General features: G+C 43.4%; 1 protein-coding gene across 3 annotated transcripts in view; it reads right to left on the reverse strand.

Moving 5' to 3' along the window:
• Window positions 1-23,548, reverse strand: part of ST8SIA5 (ST8 alpha-N-acetyl-neuraminide alpha-2,8-sialyltransferase 5) — a 106,838-nt gene that overhangs the window by 16,334 nt on the left and 66,956 nt on the right. For all 3 annotated transcript variants that reach the window (XM_034774587.1, XM_034774585.1, XM_034774586.1), the window contains 4 exons: window positions 17,926-18,018; window positions 9,221-9,307; window positions 7,766-7,910; window positions 1,241-1,353 (listed from right to left, as the gene is read on the reverse strand). In XM_034774587.1, coding sequence (XP_034630478.1) covers window positions 1,241-1,353; window positions 7,766-7,910; window positions 9,221-9,307; window positions 17,926-17,927 — 347 coding nt within the window. In that variant the 5' untranslated portion in view covers window positions 17,928-18,018. The remainder of the gene's footprint in view (window positions 1-1,240; window positions 1,354-7,765; window positions 7,911-9,220; window positions 9,308-17,925; window positions 18,019-23,548) is intronic.

A 23,548-nucleotide genomic window follows, 5' to 3' on the forward strand; every position in this document is an offset into this window, starting at 1 on the left:
TCCACCACCTCTCTGGGCTGGCACAGGTCAATTACAGGCTATGGACAGTCCCTGTGTAACAGAAATGTCAACATCCTGAATGAAATCACAGGAAAAAAAGAGTCAAAAAAAGATTATTACAACTAAAAGTTGCATTATGCAGACACTAATGTTATGACTTCTGCTGTACATGCTGCCATTCACCTACTCATGGCTGGCAATCTAAATTCATAACAAGATCCGCTGCTTATTTCAATCAAAGTGACAGGAACAGTCTTGATCAATACAAATAGGTGGGACTCTGTATAAATTCAGTTTGGGTTACCCTGTCTCCAGAAAAAATAGAAACGAGCCTGAAAAGCCAAAGAAAATTACTAGAGGCACAGAGGAATGGATTTAAAAGATCACAACTGTTTAGTTTAGTGAGGATACAAAAGGCTACATGACAGAGGTGTATTTAGTAATGAACAGTGAAAAGAAGACTCATAGGTTGTTCCTAATTATCCCTTGACACCCAATGAAATTAAAAGGCAATCAGCCAGAACCTGATCTCATTTTTTCACCAGTGTAAATCAGGGTAACCCACTGACTTTTATGTAACTAAGATCAGAATCTGGTCCAATAAAGGTAAAAATGTAAAAAAGAAATATTTTTATGCAACACAATAAATAATCTGTGGAATTCACTGACACAAAATATAAGCCAGACAAAGAGTTTAATAGGATTCAAAGACACTAATCAGAGAGAGACAAGGTGGGTGAAATATCTTCTACTGGACTAACTTCTGCTGAGGGAAGAGCCAGAGAGAGCTCTCAGAAGAGCTCCGTGTAGCTCGAAAGCTTGTCTCTGGCTCTTCCCCAAGCAGAAGCTGGTCCAATAAAACACATCATCTCACCCACTTTGACATCCTGAGTCCAACAGACAATACTAAAGACATTGATATGAATAATAAAAATAACCTCCTGAGTTACAATAAGGGAGGATGAAAATGTATAGGGATAGCCTCCTTCAGGACATAAGCCAGTAACTAACTGTGTGGAGTTAGGAAGAAGTTACCCCCACAGAGATATAATTTATAATTGTCTATTAGGTGGGTTTTTCTTCTAAACCATCTGGCCATTGCCAGAAACAGGATAGTTCATTAGCTGGACCATTTGTTCCATTTTGGCAATTCTTATATTCCAACATAAGAAAGAATAGATGTGTGATCTTTTATTTAGTACTATACAATGCTAAAAGAACCATACAATAGGATGATTACCGAAATACGAAATCTGCACTGTCAATCTCCCGTCCACATCTGCTGTTCTTGAGAATCCCTCCATTCCCAACCACAGCACATTTCTTAAATTGGGAGCGATAGTACGGCATATCCTACAGCAAAACGAGAACAAACCAGTTACTTTCCTGAGACATGCATGTGGCAGCAGTTCCCTTTTCTGCAGCTATATCTTGAATGAAAATCAGATGGATGGAATAATAATAGGCAATTACCATTGGTCCCTCTCTGGGGTCCAATAATCCCATGATTCATGTTTATATGAACTGACATGACCATTCTAATTGTAGTTAGAGAGATGCTGTGGGAAACTGGTTCAGAAAAAAAAAAAAAGTAAGAACACCTGAACCTTTAGCCAATATCTAGAACTAAATGTGTAAGTTTCCATAATGTTAGAGATGTTCTTTCACTTCTAGTTTCCAGATGGGGATCAAAACCATAGATTCATTTTATCATAGGCATTATATTATAAATTGCCTAAAAACACTGCTCTTATGATATTTCTATCCTGATTTTACATGCCAGAAAATCTGATCCCATGAAACACCTGGTCTAGTTTAGAAGATTCAAGAGGCCTGCATAGTTTAGAGAAAGGGAGAACATTTGGGATGCTTATCAGAACTGAACCTGGATTCTGGATATCTCTTGCTGTAATAACAGCATTGTAATTATTATTTGCTACAGTAGAACCTCAGGGTTATGAACACCAGAGTAACAAACTGACCAGTCAACCACACACCTTATTTGGAACCGGAAGTGCACAATCAGGCAGCAGCAGAGACAACAAAAAAAGCAAATACGGTACAGTACTGTGTTAAACTACTAAAAAAATAAAGGGAAAGTTTAAAAAAAGATATGACAAGAGAAGGAAACTGTTTCTGTGCTTGTGTCATATAAATTAAGATAGTTAAAAGCAGCATTTTTCTTCTGCATAGTAAAGTTTCAAAGCTGTATCAAGTCAATGTTCAGTTGTAAACTTTTGAAAGAACAATGATAACATTTTGTTCAGATTCGACCATTTCAGAGTGACAAACAACCTCCATTCCCAAGGTTCTACTGTACTTGCACTGAGGCAGTGCCCGGAGGCCCTAATCAGGGATTGGGCCCCATTGTGCTAAGACCTCTACTGTCATAACACAAAGATGGCTTACAATTTAAGGCCCCGACCTGCAAAGACTTATGCATCTGCTTCAGCTTAAACACCATGGCCTATTGAAATCAATGGAAGCGAGGAGCCTAAGTACCTTTGAGGATATGGGCCTGTGAGTCATCACACTGGAATCAACACAACTATTCACAATGCATAAAGATATGCACATGCATAAGCCTTTGCAGGGTAGGGTCTAAGCATCAAGCATCTCTTCTATATCCTAAAGGGTAAAATTCTGCTCTCAGATGAATGTATGGAGCAGCCACTGAAGTTAATGAGAGTTATAATCACATATCCAAGGACAGAATTAGGCCCTTAGGGTGTGAGAAGTGTGAGGCAAAGCTCAGGAGAGCTGACACCCTATGAATATGTAGAGATGTGCTTATATAAGCATGAGAATGCTCTATTAGCACATACATATTTTATAAGTAATTTCATAATGAAAAATACATCCAGATGGAATAGTGATGTAAAATGAACGTCTAGGTGATTATTTATAGTGCACTACCCATGTTGCACATAAGGCATGAGGCTGAAGGACATACAATACAACTGTCCATCTCAGAAAAGCAATAACAACCCCATGGACGCGTGCTGCTGGGCTATCTTGTTACTCTTATACAACGGAATTTCCTAGAAGTGAGTAAATAGTGGGAAAGGGTTTTGGCTAACATTGATCCAAATTCCAAAATAAATTTGATTTGACTGTTTTCACTTTCCGCACACCTACAAGCCCTACTGATTACTCTCAAAATAAAGAGAAATTTTTCAGCTCGATATTCACTGAAATCTGACCACAAATTTAGATTGTAAAATGTGCAATTCACAATTTGTACTGTGCTGGTTAGTTACATAAATCATGTGGTATTATTGCTGGTCCCTGATTGGGTTACTAATGCAACAAACTGACACAGGCCCCGATTCAGCAGAGCACTTAAACACATGCTTAAATTTCAGCATATGCCTTCATCCTCTTGATTGTCATGGATTTAAGCATGTGTTTAGAATTAAGCATGTTCTTACATGCTTGGAGCAACAGGGATTGGATTACTCATGTGCCTAACTTTAAGCATATGTTTAAGTGCTTTGCTAAAATGGAGCCATACTGGGTAAAAGCCAATCCTTCCTTAGGCAGAGGTCCCACACGGCACTTACGCACGACATAAGTCTCATATAAACACTGTTCTGAGGGCATACCTGGAACTTAAACAGTGTTTAAACAGAACCAGATTTCAGGCATGTAAAATTAAAAAGGTCGTAGAGGACTTTTTAACTAAGGTTCTCAGGAAAAGCCGACAGGAGCAGAGGAGCACGTGGTTTGGACAGAGACATCCCTTGGGAAGGATTTATTGAAGGGGATACTCAACATCCCAGCAAAGAAGAGCAGATAGAAGTTGATAAAGAAAGGGCAGGAACTGAAGAGAAACAGTCAAACAAAGAGGAATCCAATTCAATTACATCACATGAAAGCAGACATCTAAATACTGACAAATTGTATAAGTGCTTGTATACAAATGCAAGAAGTCTAAATACTAATATGGGTAAACTTGAGTATCTAGTATTAAATGAGGATATTGATATAATAGGCACCAGATACTTGGCAGAACAATGATGACCAATGGGACATGGTAATACAGGGTACAAAATATATAGGAATGACAGAGTAGGTCATGCTGGTGGGCGAGTGGCACTATATGTGAAAGAAAGCATAGAGACAAATATAGTAAAAATCTTAAATGAATCAAACTGTACCATAGAATCTCTATGGATAGAAATTCCATGCTTGAATAATAAGAGTATAGCAACAGGAATATACTACTGACCACCTGGCCAGAATGGTGACACTGATTGTGAAATGCTCAGGGAGATTACAGAGACTATAAAAACACAAAACCCAATAATAATGGGGGATTTCAATTATCCCCATATTGACTGGGTACATGTCACCCCTCAGGACAAGATGCAGAAATAAAATTTCTAGACACCATTAATAACTGATTCAATGGAGCTGCTAGTCCTGAAATCCACACAGGGGGAGGCAATTCTTGATTTAGTTCTAAGTGGCACACAGGACTGGAACAAGAGGAGAATATAGCTGAAGTGCTCAGGAAAAGTGACCATAATGTAATTAAATGTAACATCCTTATAGGGGGGAAGATATCAAAGAAACCCACTGCAGTAGCATTTAACTGCAAAAAGTGGAACTACACAAAAATGAGGAAGCTAGTTAAAAGGAAATTAAAAGGAATAGTCACACAAATGAAATGCCTGTAAACTGCATGGAAACTATTTTAAACACCATAATAGAGGCTCAAACTAAATATATACTCCAAATAAGAAAAAAACTGAAAGAAGACCAGAAAAATACCGCCATGGCTAAACAATGGAGTAAAAGAGGCAGTGAGAGAAGCATGAACCCTGGCAAGTCAAAAAAATATAATTAGGCAGGCCAAAAAAAAAGTTTGAAAAGCAAGTTGCAAAAGACACAAAAACTAATAGCAATTTTTTAAAAAATACATCAGAAGCAGGAAGCCTGCCAAACAACCACCGGGCCACTGGACAATCAAGGTGCAAAAGGAGCACTCAAGAAAGACAGAGTCGTTGCAGAGAAGCTAAATAAATTCTTCGCATCAGTCTTCACTGCAGAGGATGTGAGGGAGATCCCAACACCTGAGCCATTTTTTTAGGTGACAAATCTGAGGAACTGTCCAAGATTGAGGTGTCAATAGAAGAGGTTTTGAAACAAACCTGATGACAAATAAGTCGCCAGGATGAGATGATATTCACCCAAGAGTTCTGAGGGAACTCAAATATGGAATTGCAGAACTACTAACTGTGGTATGTAACCTATTGCTTAAGCCTCTGTACCAGATGATTGGAGGACAACTGATGTAACATCAATTTTAAAAAAAAAGGCTCCAGAGGCAATCCTGGCAATTACAAGCCAATAAGCCTAATTTCAGTACCAGGCAAATTGGTTGAAACTATTGTAAAGAATAGAAATATTAGACACAAAGATGAACACAATATGTTAGAGAAGAGTCAACATGGCTTTTGAAAACTCCTCACCAATCCATTAGAATTCTCTGAGGGAGTCAGCAAGTACATGGACAAGGGTGGTTCAGTTGGTACTTGGACTTTCAGAAAGCCTTTGACAAGGTCCCACCCCAAAGACTCTTAAGCAAAGTAAGCAGACATGGGATAAGAGGGAAGGTCCTCTCATGGATCAGTAACTGGTTAAAAGATAGGGGATACAAAGTAGGAATAAATGGTGAGTTTTCACAGTGGAGAGAGGTAAACAGCAGGGTCTCCCAAAAATCTGTATTGGGACCTGTTGTGCTGTTCAACATATTCATAAATGATCTAAAAAGGGGAGTACACAGTGAGGTGGCAAAGTATGCAGGCAATACAAAATTACTCAAGATAGTTAAGTCCAAAGCCAACTGGTGCAGTTACAAAAGGATCTCACAAAACTGGGAGACTGGACAACAAAATGGTAACTGAAATTTAGTGCTGATAAGTGCAAAGCAATGCCTATTGGAAAATATAATCCCAACTGTATGTATAAAATGATGGGGGTCTAAATTAGCTGCTACCACTCAAGAAAGATCTTAGAGTCATCATGGATAGTTGTCTGAAAGCATCTGCAGCAGTCAAAAGAGTTAACAGAATGTTAGGAAACATTAGGAAAGGGATAGTTAATATGACAGAAAAAATATAAAAAAGATATATTAGAATTGGAAAAGGTACAGAGTTGGGCAATAAAAACAATTAGGGGTATGGAATAGCTTCCATATGAGAAGAGATTAAAAAGACGGGGACTGTTCATCTTAGAAAAGAGATGACTAAGGGAGGATATGATAGAGGTCTATAAAATCATGAATGGTGTGGAGAAAGTGGATAAGGAAGTGTTATTTACTCCTTTACATCACACAAGAACCAGGGGTCATCCAATGAAATTAATGGGCAGTACGTTTAAAAGAAACAAAAGGAAGTACTTCTTCATTCAACACACAGTCAACCTGTGGAACTTGTTGCCAGGGGATGTTGTGAAGGCCAAGACTATAACAGGGTTCAAAAAAGAACTAGATAAGTTCCTGGAGGATAGGTCCATCAATGGCTATTAGCCAAGATAGTCAGGGACACAACTTTATGGTGTGGGTGACCCTAAACCTCTGACTGCCAGAAGCTGGGACTGGACAACTGCAGATAGATCACTAGATAATTGCTCTGTTCTATCCATTCCCACCTAAGCATCTGGTAGCAGCCAATGTTGGAAGACAGGATACTGCATTAGATGGGCAGCTGCTCTGACACCAGTGTGGCTATTCTTATGTTCTTATAACCTGGGGAGGGAATGAGCATTGGAGATGCTGTGAGGGTCTGGTGGCTGTGAGGGAGTAGCCTGGATTTGGGACTTGGGAGACCTGGATTCACTTCTTTGCTCCACCCACCACAGACTTCCTATAAGATGTCAGGCAAGACTCTTAAGCCCAGATCCTCAAAGGTATTTACATGCCTAATACCCATCAAAATTATTGATTTCAATGGAAGTTAGGCATCCAAATATTTTGAGGAACTGGGCCTTAGGGCCGGCTCTCTGTGCCTCAGATCCCATCTGTAAAATGGGGATAATAGCACTGCTTTACCTCACAGAGGTGCCATGAAGATAAATGCATTAAAGATCGTGTGGTGCTTGGATACTATGATAATGGCAGCCATATAAGAACTTCAGATCAATATTGTGCCGGTCCTCTGCAAAGGGATGAATTTCAGATATTTCCACAAACATACAGCTTGAAATTCGAGATGTGTGGGTTTGTTACATAATTCATAGTCACATAAATCAGTTTCGGCTCTTAAATTTCAGTGTGCACTGAGAATTGTATATTGGGTTGTAAAGAATTATTTGCTGAAGAAATTTGTGTATGAATTCTAATAAATACATTTGAGAATTCTGCAACATGTTCACAACCTGCAAACAGGTAAAAATCACTGAGTTCTCAAATTTTCAAATAAGAATAAGAATCAGACCCAGACAAATAATGTGTTTAAAATATGCGGACATGTCCTTGTTGAGTTCTGGTCGCTGAGCTTCATTATATGCTGATTTCTAAAGCCATTTCACTAGCCAGTTAACATGTGGTCAGTAAATTCTGCAGTCAAAAGTATACACATTGCATGCCAGCTGGAGCAGATGGCAACTAGATAGAGGAAAAAACAAATGGAATATCAAATGGAAAATGAAGATGCAGGATCACGCATGTTGGTTAAAGCTTGACTACTATATAAGACTTTGTCCAATGCAGCAGCTACAGTGTGAGGTTTTAGCAAATGGATGCAGACATGTAACACACCTTTGGAAACATTCTGAAGATTTCTTGATTGATATGGAAGATTCCACTAGTATCTACTTCATATTTCAATTTAGTTCCCAGGGGAGTATTTTTCTGTGTGGTGAACAGAAAGGCGGGGGCATTGCAACATCTCGATAACGTTGACCTGTCAAATGAACAATAGGTGAAGAAGTTTACATGAACCAATAGCATGGAGTAAAGCTAAGAGTTAGAATGAGTATTGAAATGGATAGAAATTGCTGTCCCAATGATGTTATGATTAATGTGCTACTTTCACCATAGATTTCATATTACACTTAAATATACAGAGGAGTGAGTGATGTGTGCCAAAATGGAGTCAATTTCTTAGTTCACGTCTTTCATTTAATGCCTTTTCTACTTTTGTCTTTGCAACTGAAATCCTTGAATTACTCCCACTCTTATTCCAGAGCACCTTTGTTTCTGAGCCAATGCCCATGTCTCTGATGCCTGTGCATCCACAGTGATAAATATACATGCACAAAGCTAAAACAATGCTGTGGCTTCATTCAGATAGTGGCCCTACAGGACAGCATTCCAAAGCTGGGTTCTGAAATCATTGCAGATGAACTTCAGCATAAGATAAGATAGAGTGTTTTAGGGACAAATGACAGAGGCCTCTGGATATCAGAACAGCAGCTGAGGAGGCCAGAGAATGGCAATTGAGAAGGCTAATCAGGAAAGATAATCAATGGAAAGGGTCCTGAATACAGAACAAACTATCAAGATTTTCATTCTAATGATTCTGAAGATTCTTGGCTGGTGTACAGCAGTGTTACTACTGAAGAAAGTGTAGCTGCAATCATTTACACCGGTTGAGAATTTGGTCCGCACCCTTGATGCAAGGAGCATCACAATTAACTCAAGGAGCATCACAATTAACTCTTGGTTTATGACTGGAGCATAGCACCGGGAGGCAGGACTCCAGTGTTCTGTTCTATAGTTGGTCATTGACTCACTGTGATCTTCCATAATCTCTCCTCTCCCTGAAACACGCTGGGGGGGATCCTCAGCACAGATTTCCCCTCCTCATAGATAGGGTGGCCAGAGAGCAAGTGTGAAAAATCAGCATAGGGTGGGGGGGGGTAATAGGCGCCTATATAAAAAAAAGGCCCAAATATCAGGACTGTACCTATAAAATCAGGACATCTGGTCACCCTAGAGAGGGGTGAGTCTTAGGTGCTTCTATAGCATTCTTCCACCCTCACCCTGTCCTGCTACCTGACTTTTTTAAAATTAACAATAACCAAAACCTACTTAAATGCATTGGTCTCTCCGATCATCATGAATGGTAAAAAGTAACAGCCTCTTGATGTTTTACCTGCTCTTTAATAACCATCGATATGTGAAGACATCACTCCTTTACAATCAATTACATTGAAACTCACCCCGTTAGTGACTGGTAGCTACAGTCTCATTAACAGAAACCCATCTTACTTGAATAGGTGGGCTTCTGTGACATTCATCTCCCATTTGCACATCTGTAGGCTCTTCCACCTGTCAAACAATTCAGTTTGCTTCACCCTAAAGACAAAACCAAAGACTTTTGAGTGCACTTTTATGAAATGCACTTTTCTCCATTCATAACACTGCATTGATGAGGGCACGTAATGGTTATTTGGTAGGAAGAGATAGTTGGGCCACGTGAATGCTCTCTGTCTAAAACCTAATCCCTATGTATGACTGAAAGCACCCCTGTATTCACACCATAAACATTTTTGTAATAACCTTTGTGCAAAATATACTGTGAGGTATCATTTAAAAACTAACACCACACGAATCATCAGTATTCTTTTGTAATGTATGTACAAAATGCATACTAAGAGTTCTGAACATAAACTGAAATTATGACTAAAACATGTTTATCAGGCAAGTCTGGGGAGTGGGTAAACTGGTTTCTCAAAGACAAAAGAACAAGCTGATGATGCTAGCCAGGTGTCAAAGTTGACTGGCAATTATGTGTCAAGGGCCATTCTTTGCCAACAAAGGGGGGCAAGAACAGAGCGATCTGCATTTTGGCAAACAACCATCTGGAACCTCCTTCACCACAAGACTCCATGTCTCCTTCCTTTCAGCTGGAATGAACTTTATCTAGGGGTAACCCTCAGGAAAATGCTTTACAAAGGGTGACTGGACTATAAAACTGAGGGGCAAAAACACCCCAGGTTATTACTCTTTCACTTAATAAGACAAAGAAACCAGCTCTTTGACTTTGAGGGGAAGTGAATTTGGTTGCTGGGAACACATGGTAAGGATTTTACCTTGAACCAAGTCTACTTTGTTAAGTTTTAGCTACTAGGGTCTAGTCTATACTACCCGCCTGAATCGATGGGTAGAAATCGACCTCTCGGGGATCGATTTATCGCGTCCCTTTGGGACGCGACAATCGATCCCCGAATCGGCGCTCTTACTCCACCAGCGGAGGTGGTAGTAAGCGCCGCCGACAAAAAGCCGCAGAAGTCGATTTTGCCGCCGTCCTCACAACGGGGTAAGTCGGCTGCAATACGTCGAATTCAGCTACGCTATTCACGTAGCTGAATTTGTGTATCTTAAATCGACTCCCCGCTGTAGTGTAGATGTACCCTTAGAAGCACTTTATCTTTATTTCTCTTGTAACCATTTCTGCATTAATGGCTTATACTTGGACTCACTTAAAATCTCTCTCTTTAAATGAACTTGTTTTATTTTTAATCTAAAAAAATCCAGTGTTTGTGTGTAAACTGAACTGTTTGGTAACACCAGTTAAAAGTAGAAAACTGTTGACTATTGACCCTTTACAGGGGCAAAGGACCTTTAACATCTGAACTGCCCAGGAGACAGCTGGACAGTGCAAAACACACACATTTTGGAGGAAATTAGGGACTGGGAGTATGTTGGGGTCACCCTGCAAGTAGTAACCAAGGTTGCTGGAAGCCAGAATGCAATTGGTGTGTTGCTGACAGGCTGCTGGGATCCGAGGTGCTAGACCAGGGCTACTGTTATACACAGACACTCAGGGTTTGACCTGCTTGCTGGCAGGCTGCTTGTGAGTGGCCCACGGTGAGAGCTACAACAGCAAAGCAGGGTGAGGCACAACCCTTCGCTGGTCTGGGTTGCACCCCGGAATGGGACACTATGGTTCTTCTTACTGTTATTATTTCTACTACAGTAGTGCCTACAGGGCCCCAGCCAGGATTGGGGCTCCATTGTGCTAGGTGCTGTACAAACATATTTCCTGCCCCAAAGAGCTTACAATCTAAATAGACAAGGCAGGCAAAGGGCAGGAGAGGAAAGAGAGGCACAAAGAAGTGAAGTGACCTGCATAAGGTCACGCAGAAGTCAGTAACACAGACAGGTACAGTCCAGAACTGTCTGAGTCCAGTGTCCTGTCCACTAGACCACAAATGTTATACATCAACATTAAAGACAGGCCCTGAAGTCTGATTAAGTAGTGGCAATTCATGTCAATTCACACATCCTATTTATGCCTGTTTCTCTTTTAATCACACTTATACTTTCAGATTCTCTTCCTTCAATTCTGAAAGAAACCTGGAGAAACAGAACGTTTGAAAAACAAGGTGATCTCTTGTGTGTGATTTTTCTGGATTCCACTTGGTAATGATGGCTAATTTATGGACCCACAGAGATTAGATCTGGAAAAGATTTGGGCTGCGAATTTCAATGGGCCTAAGGGAATTTGGTGCCCAGTTTCTTTAGGCCCCTTTGAAAATCCCATTCTCGAAGTATAAAGCCTCAAGTTCTCCTCTAAGGTCTTGTCCACACTAGGAATTGCAGCCATCAGGGTAGCTGCACCTGTGCAAACGCCTAGTGTGCATGCAAAACCACTATAAACTGTGATTTCCACCCCTGCAACGTAACCCTGCTTGAAACTGGGAGAATAAATTATTATTAGTGATTGTTTATCTTGCTGTAGCATCTGGGAGGCCAGTCATAGAGCAGGATGCTTTGAGCTAGGCACTGTACAAATACAGAGTGGACCCCTGTCCCAAACAGCTTCAGTCTAAGTAAGCTATCCTGATGCCAAATGAAACTGATAGATACCTTGCTTATCTATGCTAAGGCTAGGTCTACACTGGAGCTGGAAGCTGTGGTTCCCAGCTTGCGTAGACGGACCCGCACTGGTTGTACTTGACCTAGAACCTAAAAACAGCACTGTGTCCGTGACTGCATGGGAGATAGTTTGGGTTAGCCGCTCAAGTACGTACACGGGGGCCAGGTAGGATTGTACTTGGGGCAGCTAGCCTGAGGAGCTGCCCGTGCCACCACAGACACTCCTAATTTTAGACACTAGCTCAAGCACAGCTAGCATGGGTAAGTCTACGCGAGCTGGGAATCACACCTCCCCGCTCAAATGTAGATGAACCCACAGCAGTGCACTGGGATAGCTACGCTGGTGGCTGGCCACTGACAGCTGTAACCAGAGCATGTCCTCAGTGCAGGCAATGCCTAAGACCCGACAACTACTCTTGAAGTTAATGGGAAAAGTCCCCATTGACTTCAAGGGAGATTGGATCAAGCCCCTAGTGCATCTCTTCCAGTTAAAGATTTTTCCCAGCTGTATTTTTTGCTAGTGCTTTGTCCACTTTAGTTTTTATTGTCTCCAGTGATGGGACTCTCTCCACTTTCCTTAGGGAAACTATTCCATAAGAACATAAGAACGGCCGTACTGGGTCAGACCAAAGGTTCATCCGGCCCAGTATCCTGTCTACCGACAGTGGCCAATGCCAGGTGCCCCAGAGGGAGTGGACCTAACAGGCAATGATCAGGTGATCTCTCTCCTGCCATCCATCTCCATTCTCTGACAAACAGAGGCTAGGGACACCATTCCTTACCCATCCTGGCTAATAGCCATTAATGGACTTAACCACCACGAATTTATCCAGTTTTTTAAATGCTGTTATAGTCCTAGCCTTCACAACAACCTCAGGTAAGGAGTTCCACAAGTTGACTGTTCGCTGCGTGAAGAAGAACTTCCTTTTATTTGTTTTAAACCTGCTGCCTATTAATTTCATTTGGTGGCCTCCTAGTTCTTATATTATGGGAACAAGTAAATAACTTTTCCTTATTCACTTTCTCCACACCACTCATGATTTTATATACCTCTATCATATCCCCCCCTTAGTCTCCTCTTTTCCAAGCTGAAAAGTCCTAGCCTCTTTAATCTCTCCTCATATGGGACCCATTCCAAACCCCTAATCATTTTAGTTGCCCTTCTCTGAACCTTTTCTAGTGCCAATATATCTTTTTTGAGATGAGCAGACCACATCTGTACGCAGTATTCAAGATATGGGCATACCATCGATTTATATAAGGGCAATAAGAACATAAAATAACCTTCTGCTAAGAGTCTGAGCCAGAATGGCCTGTAGATTTGACATTAGAAGATTGTCTTTCATATCTTCTGGGGAAAGGAAGAGGGCTTCAATGGTCAGCATCATGGGACTACCTTAAAGCTCCAGAAGTTGCTCCTACCTACCTAGATGAGTTCATGGGTGATCTTCAGTATCTGGAACCTAGATATCCTGGGGACTGGGAACTCACAAATATCTAGGTAGAATGGATATGTGATGTCCCCTTTTGGACTTTGATGAAGTTTGAGGTCTCTTTGAGGCTGCTGGATCTTGGTGCATTGTCTTTGGGTTTGAGGGGTTTGAATGCTCCCTATGCTGGTTTTCAATAAAATAACAAGGATATTTTAAGAATAGCTTTATATATAACACTGGTATAATTTAAGACTTTCAAGAGTGTGGAAGTCACTCTTAAAGATCTAGGTCATACTGTACCTTCTGTGGTCCATCGGAGCATGCTAATTTGGAAATCTTCCATTATCCCTGAGGGATAACTAAGGGGAAAAGAATATTCCCCAAGCACATTAGAAGAACCCAGCGTGGCAAACAGAGCTTTGCTGTGTTAAACAGCTTATGGTACCATCGTAATACAAATAATTTATAACTGCACATCCAAGGCTAATTCTATCCCATTAAATTGGAATCCAAAACAACTGAGTGCCACTGGATAAGATACAGAGAGGTGATTTTCTTTATGCCCTGCAATCAATATAAGAAAACACGATTCCAGCATTCACCACCTTCAGCCCGCACCCTAGCAAGTTGTTCCCATTCTCACTATTTATTTTTAAGTATTGTGAGTCAGCAAACTAGACAAAGTTGCTATGCCAATGTCCTTCATCCAGTGCCAGTTACAGGGGGAAAGGCATTAGCCAGCTTTGCTATCTATACAGAGTCAATGAGGGAGGCGTATGTCCAAGATTCATGCAGCGCTGTAGCAGCAAAGTGCTGTTGCTATTGCTTTAGATGGCTGTTTTCATCAATACTTTGCATGTCTAGAACAACTTTTCATCTGAAAATCTCAAAGCGCTTTACAAACAATAATTAGGCATATGAGTAGGAAAGTGTTATCACTGAAGCTCTAAGCACCTGGAGGCAGGAACTTTGTCTTTTATACTTTGTCTGTAAAGTAACTGGTACCTGGCACTATCCAAATAATAAATAACTACAATCCCCAGTTTCCAACCTGAGGCAGAGAGGTTAAACATCTTGCTCAAGATCACACACTAAGGGCTTGTCTTCACTAGCCGCCCGGATCGGCGGGTAGAAATCAATCTCTCGGGGATCGATTTATCGCGTCTCGTTGGGACGCGATAATCGATCCCCGAATCGACGCGCGTACTCCACCAGCCCAGGTAGGAGTAAGCGCCGTCGACGGGGGAGCAGCGGCGGTCGATTTGCCGCCGTCCTCACAGCGGGGTAAGTCGGATCAGATACGTCAAATTCAGCTACGCTATTCCCATAGCTGAATTTGCGTATCTGAAATCGATCCCCCCCTTCCCCCCGTAGTGTAGACGTAGCCTAAGTCAGTGGCAGATCTGAGAATAGAGCCCCTGAATTCTAATTCCAAGTTACTCTGCTCTAACCCCTAGAGAACCCAGTCCCTCGGACAAATAGCTGATAAATGGTGGCTGAGCTGTAGAGAAATTCCTCCCGCGTGGGCCTACTGCTGCAATGGCTAAAAATATATATATATATTATGGAGCAGTCGCAGGTTTTTCTTTGAAGCCAAGGCAAGGGCGAGATTGACTCCAGTAAATCCCATGGAATATTCAGGTGGCAACCAAGTCTGCAGGTCCTGCTCATCCTTTGCTTGAGATTCTCAGCTGAATGCCTGTCTGGGGCTGGAATATGGTGTGGATGGAGGCATGGGCAGTGGGTCTCACAGGCCAGGGGAGCCCGCCCACACCCCGCCTGGAGGCCCCCTCCTGCTTCCCACTCTTCCTTCGTGGCCCCAGCCCAGGCTGCTCCTCTTCCCCAAAGCAGGCAGGGGCAGGTCAGCTGGCTGGCAGCCTGGGACCTGGGGCAGCTGGTGTGGGTACTCGAGCCGCCTGTCTGGCGTCTGGGGCTGGGGGCGCTGGGGAGGACTGGCCGGTGCAGTCCAGGGCTGGGACGAGGAGCCGGTGGCTGGGGCCGGCCAGTGAGCCAGGACTCAGGGCGGCTGGTGCAGGGCTCCTTCAGCCGTGGTGGGGCACTCGGGGTTGGGGAGGGGGACAGGGCCTCAGGCAGAAGGGATGGGGTCAGAGGCTAGCCTCCCCAAATGGGCGGTTCATGCGCCACCCACGGATGGAGGCATTTTGTCCAGGATCATGTGTAAAAGGCGAAATGTGATACATGTCAGAAAGCATGAAAAATAGAGGGTAAGGGAAAAACTGTCCTTACACCTATGTCCATTACAGACAGTCCCTTTCAGAGGGTAGCAGTGGGCCAAACAGGACCACCGAGAGTGCCATCATATTTCCTTACCTAAAGAATGCAAACTACAGAGTTTGGCATGGACCTGCCTATCACACTACCGAAAGCATACCAGAAATATCTGAAAAGTAGCGTATGTTGGGTTCCTCCTCCTTTCCTGTCCCTTCCTCATCTGATCTGCCAGCCAGTGTTTTGTCTTGTCTTAGAACAAAAGCTCTTCAAGGCCCTGATTCAGCAAAGCACTTGAGCATATGCTTAATTTTAAGTGCACAAGTGGTCTCATTGAAGTAAATGAAATTTATGCACATGCTTAACTACTTAGCTGAATTGGGGCCCAGAACAGGAAATATGTCTTGATCTGTGTTTAACAATAATAATACCTTGCTCTTTCATAGAGCTTTTCATCAGTAGATCTCAAAGGGCTTTACAAAGGAGGTCAGTGTCATTATCGCCATTTTACAGGTGGAGAAACTGAGGCACAAAGAGTTGATGGTGTCCAGTTTGCAAATTAATTCCAGTTCTGCAGTTTCTCATTGAAGTCTGTTTTTGAAGTTTTTTTGTTGAAGAATTGCCACTTTTAAGTCTGTTATTGAGTGTCCAGGGAGACTGAAGTGCTCTCCTACTGGTTTTTGAATGTCACAGTTCTTGATGTCTGATTTGTGTTCATTTATTCTTTTGCATAGAGACTGTCTGGTTTGGCCAATGTAATGGACATCATTAAATTAGGCCTGAATGAAGACTGGGAGTGGATGGGTCACTACAAAAAGTAATTTTCCCTGTTTTGATATTCATCCCTTCTTGTCAGCTGTTGAGAACAGGCGACTTCCACCTTAACTGAATTGTCCTCGTTAGCACTGACCCCCCACTTGGTAAGGCAACTCCCATCTTTTCATGTGCTGTTATATATATACTGCTTATTGTATTTTTCACTCCATGCATCTGATGAAGTGGGTTTTAGCCCACGAAAGCGTATGCCCAAATAAATCTGTTAGCCTCTAAAGTGCCACAAGGACCCCTCATTTGCTGATACAGACTAACACGGCTACCACTCTGAAACTGTTTTCAAGGTGACACATTATTTTTAATAATAAATAATTGTTTAAACCAATACCTGGGCTGTTTTTTTCCATTTACATGTGGAATCTCTCCAGGATTTGTTACAGTTTTGTAGAGAAGACTTTTAAGCTACTTTGTCTAGGACAAACTCCTCTGCTGCATAGCTTAGAACTCAGTCACAGGGTATGTCTACACTGCAACTGGAGAGTGATTCTCAGTGTGGGTAGACAGCCATGCATTAGAGCAGGGGTCGGCAACCTTCAGCACATGGCCCAGCAGGGTAATCCGCTGGTGGGCCGCGAGACATTTTGTTTACGTTGACCGGCCACCGCTTCCCACAGTTCCCATTGGCCGGGAACGGCGAACCACGGCCACTGGGAGCTGCGGAGGGCCGTGCCTGTGGATGGTCAATGTAAACAAAATGTCTCGCGGCCTGCCAGCGGATTACCCTGATGAGCCGTGTGCCGAAGGTTGCCAACCCCTGCATTAGAGCTAGTGCACTAAACATAGCGGTGTAGCTAAAGATAGCTCAGGCAACTGCCTGGGCTAGCCACCCGAGCATGCACCCAGGCAGTCCAGGCAGGTTTGTACTCAAGAGGCTTCCCCCAGTATAGTATGCTATTTTTAGCATACTAGCTTGAGCAGAACTAGCACTTGTTTGCCTGCACTGGGAAGCGCGCTTCCAGCTGCTACATGGACATTTACCTATTGTGCAGTTGTTTTATGAGCACAACTCCCATGGATATCAATGGGAGTATGTGCAGGACATGTACTAAGGAAGCCTGTAGTGAAAATAAGGAATATGCACTGTGGATTGAAGAAGAGAATTTTGTCCTTACATCAGTTATTATTTTACCTTTTTATTATGTTTTAAAACCCCTTTTCAGGGATGTATAATCCTCTTAGGCAACTGATACATTTCCCGATGTACCTGTGGGACCACGCAAGATGGAATACTGATACTGCGTCGATCAAATGACAGAATCGTGCTATGCTACTGAATTGTTTAAATTACTTGGCAAATGAAAACACACGATATGATCTCAGTAGAGGGCCCTGAATAGACTATTATAGATGAAAACATGGGCTCCTTACATTAATCAAATTCAGACCATGGTACTGAGACTGGCCCAAAGCCCACTGAAATGAATGGAAAGAGCCCCATTGTCTCCACTTGGGATCAAGTTCTTAATCCCCATTTCTTTGAGATGGAAGTTCAAAATCCCTGCTCCTTAGAGATGTGTCTTTGGCCCCCGCATTATACATGTGTTTGTAACCCGTCTGACAGGGCAACCATTTTATAAAGCAATTGCTCATACTTACATAGAGAGCACTTTCACCTCAATGATATCCTGTCTTAATTCCAGGCATTTGGTGGAGTTGTATTCAAAAGGTCCTTCATAAAACTCAAAGTACCTAAGGAAGAACAAGGACAAAAATAACAAAGGTTGCAAACAAATGTTAGATTCTGAAACATAGCTTTGTTTATCAAAGGAAGCATGCCTGAAGCCAATGCCAGTGTTCCCTGTCCCTTTTAGGAGTGCACGGTCTGGCCCCAGAATAGAGCAAAGTTATTAAGCAAAAGCAAAACACTGGTACCATCTGTGACTGCAAAATGCCAAGTGTCCCTGTCCCTTTAGAAACTCAAATGCTAATGGTCAGATTTTCAAGAGAGAGCTCCCACCACCACTTTCCATTTAGCCAGTTTAAATAAGTGGCCAGGTTTTCAAAACTGCTCAGCTCCCGGTTAGGCACCTAAGTGAAGTCACCAGATTTTCAAGTGGTCAGAATGGGCACAAGGTACTTTTTAAAGATCTTTTTAAGTGTCTTTTCTTAGGATGAAAGCTACAATTTCTACATGACAGGAATAGCATTTTGAGTTTGGTTCTTCTTGTCAATATCACAATTTTAAGCAGTTGACCTTTTCTTTGGGTTTTTCCCCCCCTTAGTACATGTTTTTGATCGGAGATCCCTTTAATTTAGAAAATAAGGATTTAAAAGGTAAGAAGTGGATTTAATCATTTAAATGGATTTACTACTCTCCATCACAAATAAGACTGATAATCAAGTTTTTGATGCAAACACAGACATGAAAACACAGCTTTCTCAGTTAAACCTACCTATGATATTCGTTGGACTAGGATGAAAGGGCAAATTAAATTAAATTTCAGATATTCAAATTAGACACCAGAGGGAGCCCATGCTGTCTACGAAATTTAATGGAAACATACTGGAACTACCAAAGGAAGAATAATGATTTCAAACCAAGCTCCCTATCTGCCTAAATATTTAAGTACCATTTCATCACTGGAAGTCAGTAAATCAAAATCATTTATCTTTTAGAAGACACACTCTAGCCTCAACAGAAGTTATAGGCTTAATGCAGAAATTAGTGGGGAAATACTACGACCTGTGCTATGCAGGAGGTCAGACTAGATGATCATAATGTTGTCTTCAGGCCTTAAACGCTATGAATCTATAACTACTGACTTCATTTACTATGTATTTTGTATTTTCCATAAGGAAAAAAAGTACGAGGGTTTTCCACTTTATGGCCATATATTGGGAATAGAACTGGAATGTGGGTTGGTTCCTAACACAGTTTTAACATTATTTTTAAGTAAATTGGCATCAAAATACTAAGTTTTAAACAACTATTTCTTTGAAACAGTCAAGGAAAAAAAGTTACTTCTCTTGGTAGTTCAAACAATAAGAAGTGCCTTAAATTTTGGGAACCCATCTTGGGACATCTAATCTGGAGAAGTAATGAGCACTCATAGTTCCCAAAGAAGGTAAGGGTGTCTAGGGCCTCACCTATATTCAAAGTTACACCAGTTTAACTTTACATTGATTTAACAGCTGATTTGGTTAAACCAGTGCAAATCTTTTGTGGACACACTTAGATTTAAATCTGGTTCATCCCAATTTATCTTAACTCGATAAGGAATCAGCGTTGGTATCACAACTTTTTGGTCACAGAACTTTGGCCTGGTCCACACTAACCCCCCACTTCAAACTAAGGTACGCAAATTCAGCTACATTAATAACATAGCTGAATTCGAAGTACCTTAATTCGAACTTACCGCGGGCCCAGACGCGGCAGGCAGGCTCCCCCGTCGATGCCGCGTTCCCCTCTCGCCCCGGGGGAGTACTGGTGCGTCTAGACAAGACGCGATAAATCGATCCCAGAAGATCGATTGCTTACCGCTGGACCCGGAGGTAAGTGTAGACTTACCCTGTGTGTACGCAGCTTCTCTTACCAGGCTGAGGCTGCAGTCAGGAAACACCACCAAGCCCCACCAGCTGCTGCTGTTTTTGAAGGCATGATGCAGTGCACTTCTACTGCATATAGCTAGGCACAGGGACTGAATATTAATGACACCTGGGTCATCTGTGGGATTTGAACCTAGTCCCTCTGGACCTAAAAAGCCTGGCTCACCACTGCTTAAGCATAGTTCTCAACCACGGGTCTGGGGCCCCCTAAAGGGCCATGAGCAGGTTTCAGGGGCCACAAAGCAGGGCAAGCATTAGACTTGCTGAGACCCAGGGCTGAAAGCCAAAGCCCCACCATGTGGGGTTGAAGCCCAGGGCTCTGAGCCCCGCCCCCTGGGGCTGAAGCTAAAGCCTGAGCAACTTAGCTTCATGGGGGCCCCTGTGGCATGAGGCCCCAGGCAATTGCCCTGCTTGCTAGCCCCTAATGCAAGTCCTGGCTTTTAGATGCAAAAGAAACAATTGTGGCCCAGGTGGGCCATGGCGTTTTTATAGCATGTTTGGGGAGGGGAGGGCTCAGACAGAAAACTGTTGAGAACCCATGAGCTAAAGGACCCATCTCAAAGATAGTAGCAAACTCATAATGCTCTTTACATGGTCTGAGCACTAGAGGGAGACAAAGAGCCACACTGTATTCATGGGGGTTACCCCATACAGCAGGGTCCCAGCCTGTCCTTGCCATGGGTATGAACATGAGCCACCCCTCTCTCTCATTGGCCTCTGCCATCTGTCCTTTCCATTCTCTCAAGGCAACGCTGGTAACACAGTAAGGCAGGATGAGTGATCAATGACAGTATTTTGCTGTAGTACAAAACAGCAACTATAAACTGAGGGCCTGATTCTCCTCTGACTTCCTCTGACACTAGATTTTCAACAGCGCCGCTCCACTGAGTTCACTGGAGTCACTCCTTACTTCGACTGCTGTGAGCGAGAGGAGAGGGCAACCCTGAATGTGCGCATTTCCCTCCACAGCTAGAGGATGAAACGCAACGCCATGCCGACGTCCACCACACGGTAGGCACCAATCCATAGGGGCTTATGTGGGACATAAGGGGTGTGTGGGCCTGGTGCTGGCCTTCTGCACAGGGGTGAGTATCACCCCCGAATGAACAGAATACACAGTAAGTCCCTGGAGACCGAAAGACATTGTTAAAATCCAGATGCACACTCTTCTTTCCCATGCTGTTCTGTGTCCATTTCCTAAATTAGAGAACCCCAGCTCTGACGTCAAACAGTTCACGTTACCATATGGTAATCCTGCGGGGGGCGGGGGGGGAAGCTGGCTTCCGTCAGAGAGGGAGATGGTACTTTACGAGCTATGTATGAAATGTCCTGAGTCCCAGAGACCCCCCCGGATCATTTCCTGTTTACACAAACAGCCAAGCCAAATGCTGAGAAGAGAAAGGATGTGTTATAAACCAGGGGGAATGGGGTGGGGGAAGGGATTATACTAAAACTCAACAGTGCTTACAGGATGAAAGGAAACCCCAGTAATAGTACTGCATTTATAACAGAGGAACTCCATTAAATAACATTTGAAAAGATTAGAGGGCCATATTGTGAGCCCCTTATTCTCACTGAGCAGCACCTCACTTCTCAAATAGCCTCATTGCTTTCAGTAGGATCTTGTGGGAACAAGGGATTCGCAGCCTGGCTCCTTGGACTGGCTCCTACACAGGCGGCCGGTGAACATATTTCTTGGGGGGCTGAGCGTACCCAGCACTCACCTCATACTGGCAGCTCTGGCCTGCAGGGCTGGGCCCAGCTCTCCGCTCCAGCCTGTTGCTCTTGCTGCTCGCAGATTCATCGCCTGCCACAGTATCACACTTTTTGACCAGAGCGCCTGGTTGAAAAGGGATCCTGGCGGCTCCAGTCAGCACTGCTGACTGGGCCATTAAAAGTCGGTCAGGAGTGCAGCGGGGCTAAGGCCTGCCCTGCCTCTGCGCAGCTCCTGGAAGCGTCTGGCATATCCCTGCATCCCTGAGGCGCAGGGGGAATGAGGAAAGCTCCACATGCTGCCCCCAACCCAAGCACCGACTCCGCAGCTCCCATTGGCCGGGAACTACAGCTAATGGGAGCTGCGGAGGGTGGTGCCTGTGAACATGGAGGCGCCTGGCCGCCCCTGCCTCTAGAAGCCGAACATGCCGGCTGTTTCTGGGAGAGCTGGAGCGCACACCCCAACCCCTAGCCTCAGGTCAGAACCCCCTCCCACACCCTAACTCCCTCCCAGAGCCTGCCTCCCAACCCCCGTTCCAGCCCTGAGCCCCATCCCAGATTCCACACTCCCTCCCACACCCCAACCCCCTGCCCCAATCCTGAGCCCGCTCCCGCACTCCGAACCCCTCAGCTCCAGCCTTTAGCCCCCTCATGTATCCCAAACCCCTCATCCCTGGCCCCACCCCAGTGCTCGCACCCCCATCCAGAGTCCTCATCCCCTCCCGTACCCCTGCCCCAGTGCGGAGCTCCCTCCCGCACTCTGAACCCCTCATTTCTGGCCTCACCATGGAGCCTGCACCCCTCCTGTACCCCCACCTCCTACCCCAGCCCCAGCCCAGTGAAAACCCCAGAGAAGGGGTGGGGCAGGGGCGAGGCAAGGATGTTTAGTTTTGTGAGATTAGAAATTTAGCAGCCCTATTCAGCAGGAGGGACCACCTGTAAAAGGGAGAAGGTGGCTCAGTCTCCATGCCAGTCCAACCATTAGTCTTTCTGGTGAGACTGCTAGAAAAGGGCGCTAACTGTGATTTAGATGTTGGTGCAGTAGGAATTGATCTAAAACCAGCTCACCTCACATAAGCCATGGAACAACCATCACATGGACTATCACCCTGATCTGGATTTGAACCATCAAGCCAGAGGTGAAGCCCTCTAGCTCCAGGATATCCAGTCCCCAGAGACAAGCTGTCCCAGCTTTAAAGACTTACTGAAATGCTATCTATTAAACATATATTAAAATAAAATCCTATTTGCCTCTCTTTCTCCCCAGTAGCATTTACTCTATTTATTTGCTTTTAATAGAGGCACCTTGCTGAAACACAGGTAGGCCTCTTCCTTCAGAACTGCGGTGTGTGGTACTTTCCCATGAGAGGTACTGTACCTTCACCCACTCACTATATTATAAGTGAAGGTTCTGCCTATTAACTCCCACTCTACATTATGCAATTCCTTGCAACTGATGAGGCACTAGGCTTTTAAGTAGTATAATTAGCATAAATAGGTAACATGACAGAAATCTGTCCTCTCTGTTCTCTTCATTAGTCTAAACTTGACAGACAGCTATGAAATGACAGCGGGGTACATTTTATTTTGTTTTAGATTATTGATTACCCAGGTGCACCTTCTCACTGACAGACACTCAACAGCCATCCCTTTTACCCAGTGGGGCTCGATGTTCTACCTTCCCAAGGACAATGATCATTCTTCCATAAATTCAAAGAAGTTTTTACACTGCATGCCCAGAATGTCACCTCTCTCTACTTTAACTTTTCCCCCCATCTCTGGAAACCTGAGTAATTTTTGTCCCGCACTCCCAAGACCACCAATTAATTGAAAATACACTCCGATGCAAAAATATACACACTGACACAAAAATACATGAATCTTCACATATGTCCAAAATGGATCGAACTATATAAAACATACAGCACACGTACAGGAGCTGTAACATGCCCAAAGATGC

This window comes from Trachemys scripta, chromosome 6 (genome assembly GCF_013100865.1).
Source record: "Trachemys scripta elegans isolate TJP31775 chromosome 6, CAS_Tse_1.0, whole genome shotgun sequence".
Taxonomy (NCBI): Eukaryota; Metazoa; Chordata; order Testudines; family Emydidae; genus Trachemys; species Trachemys scripta.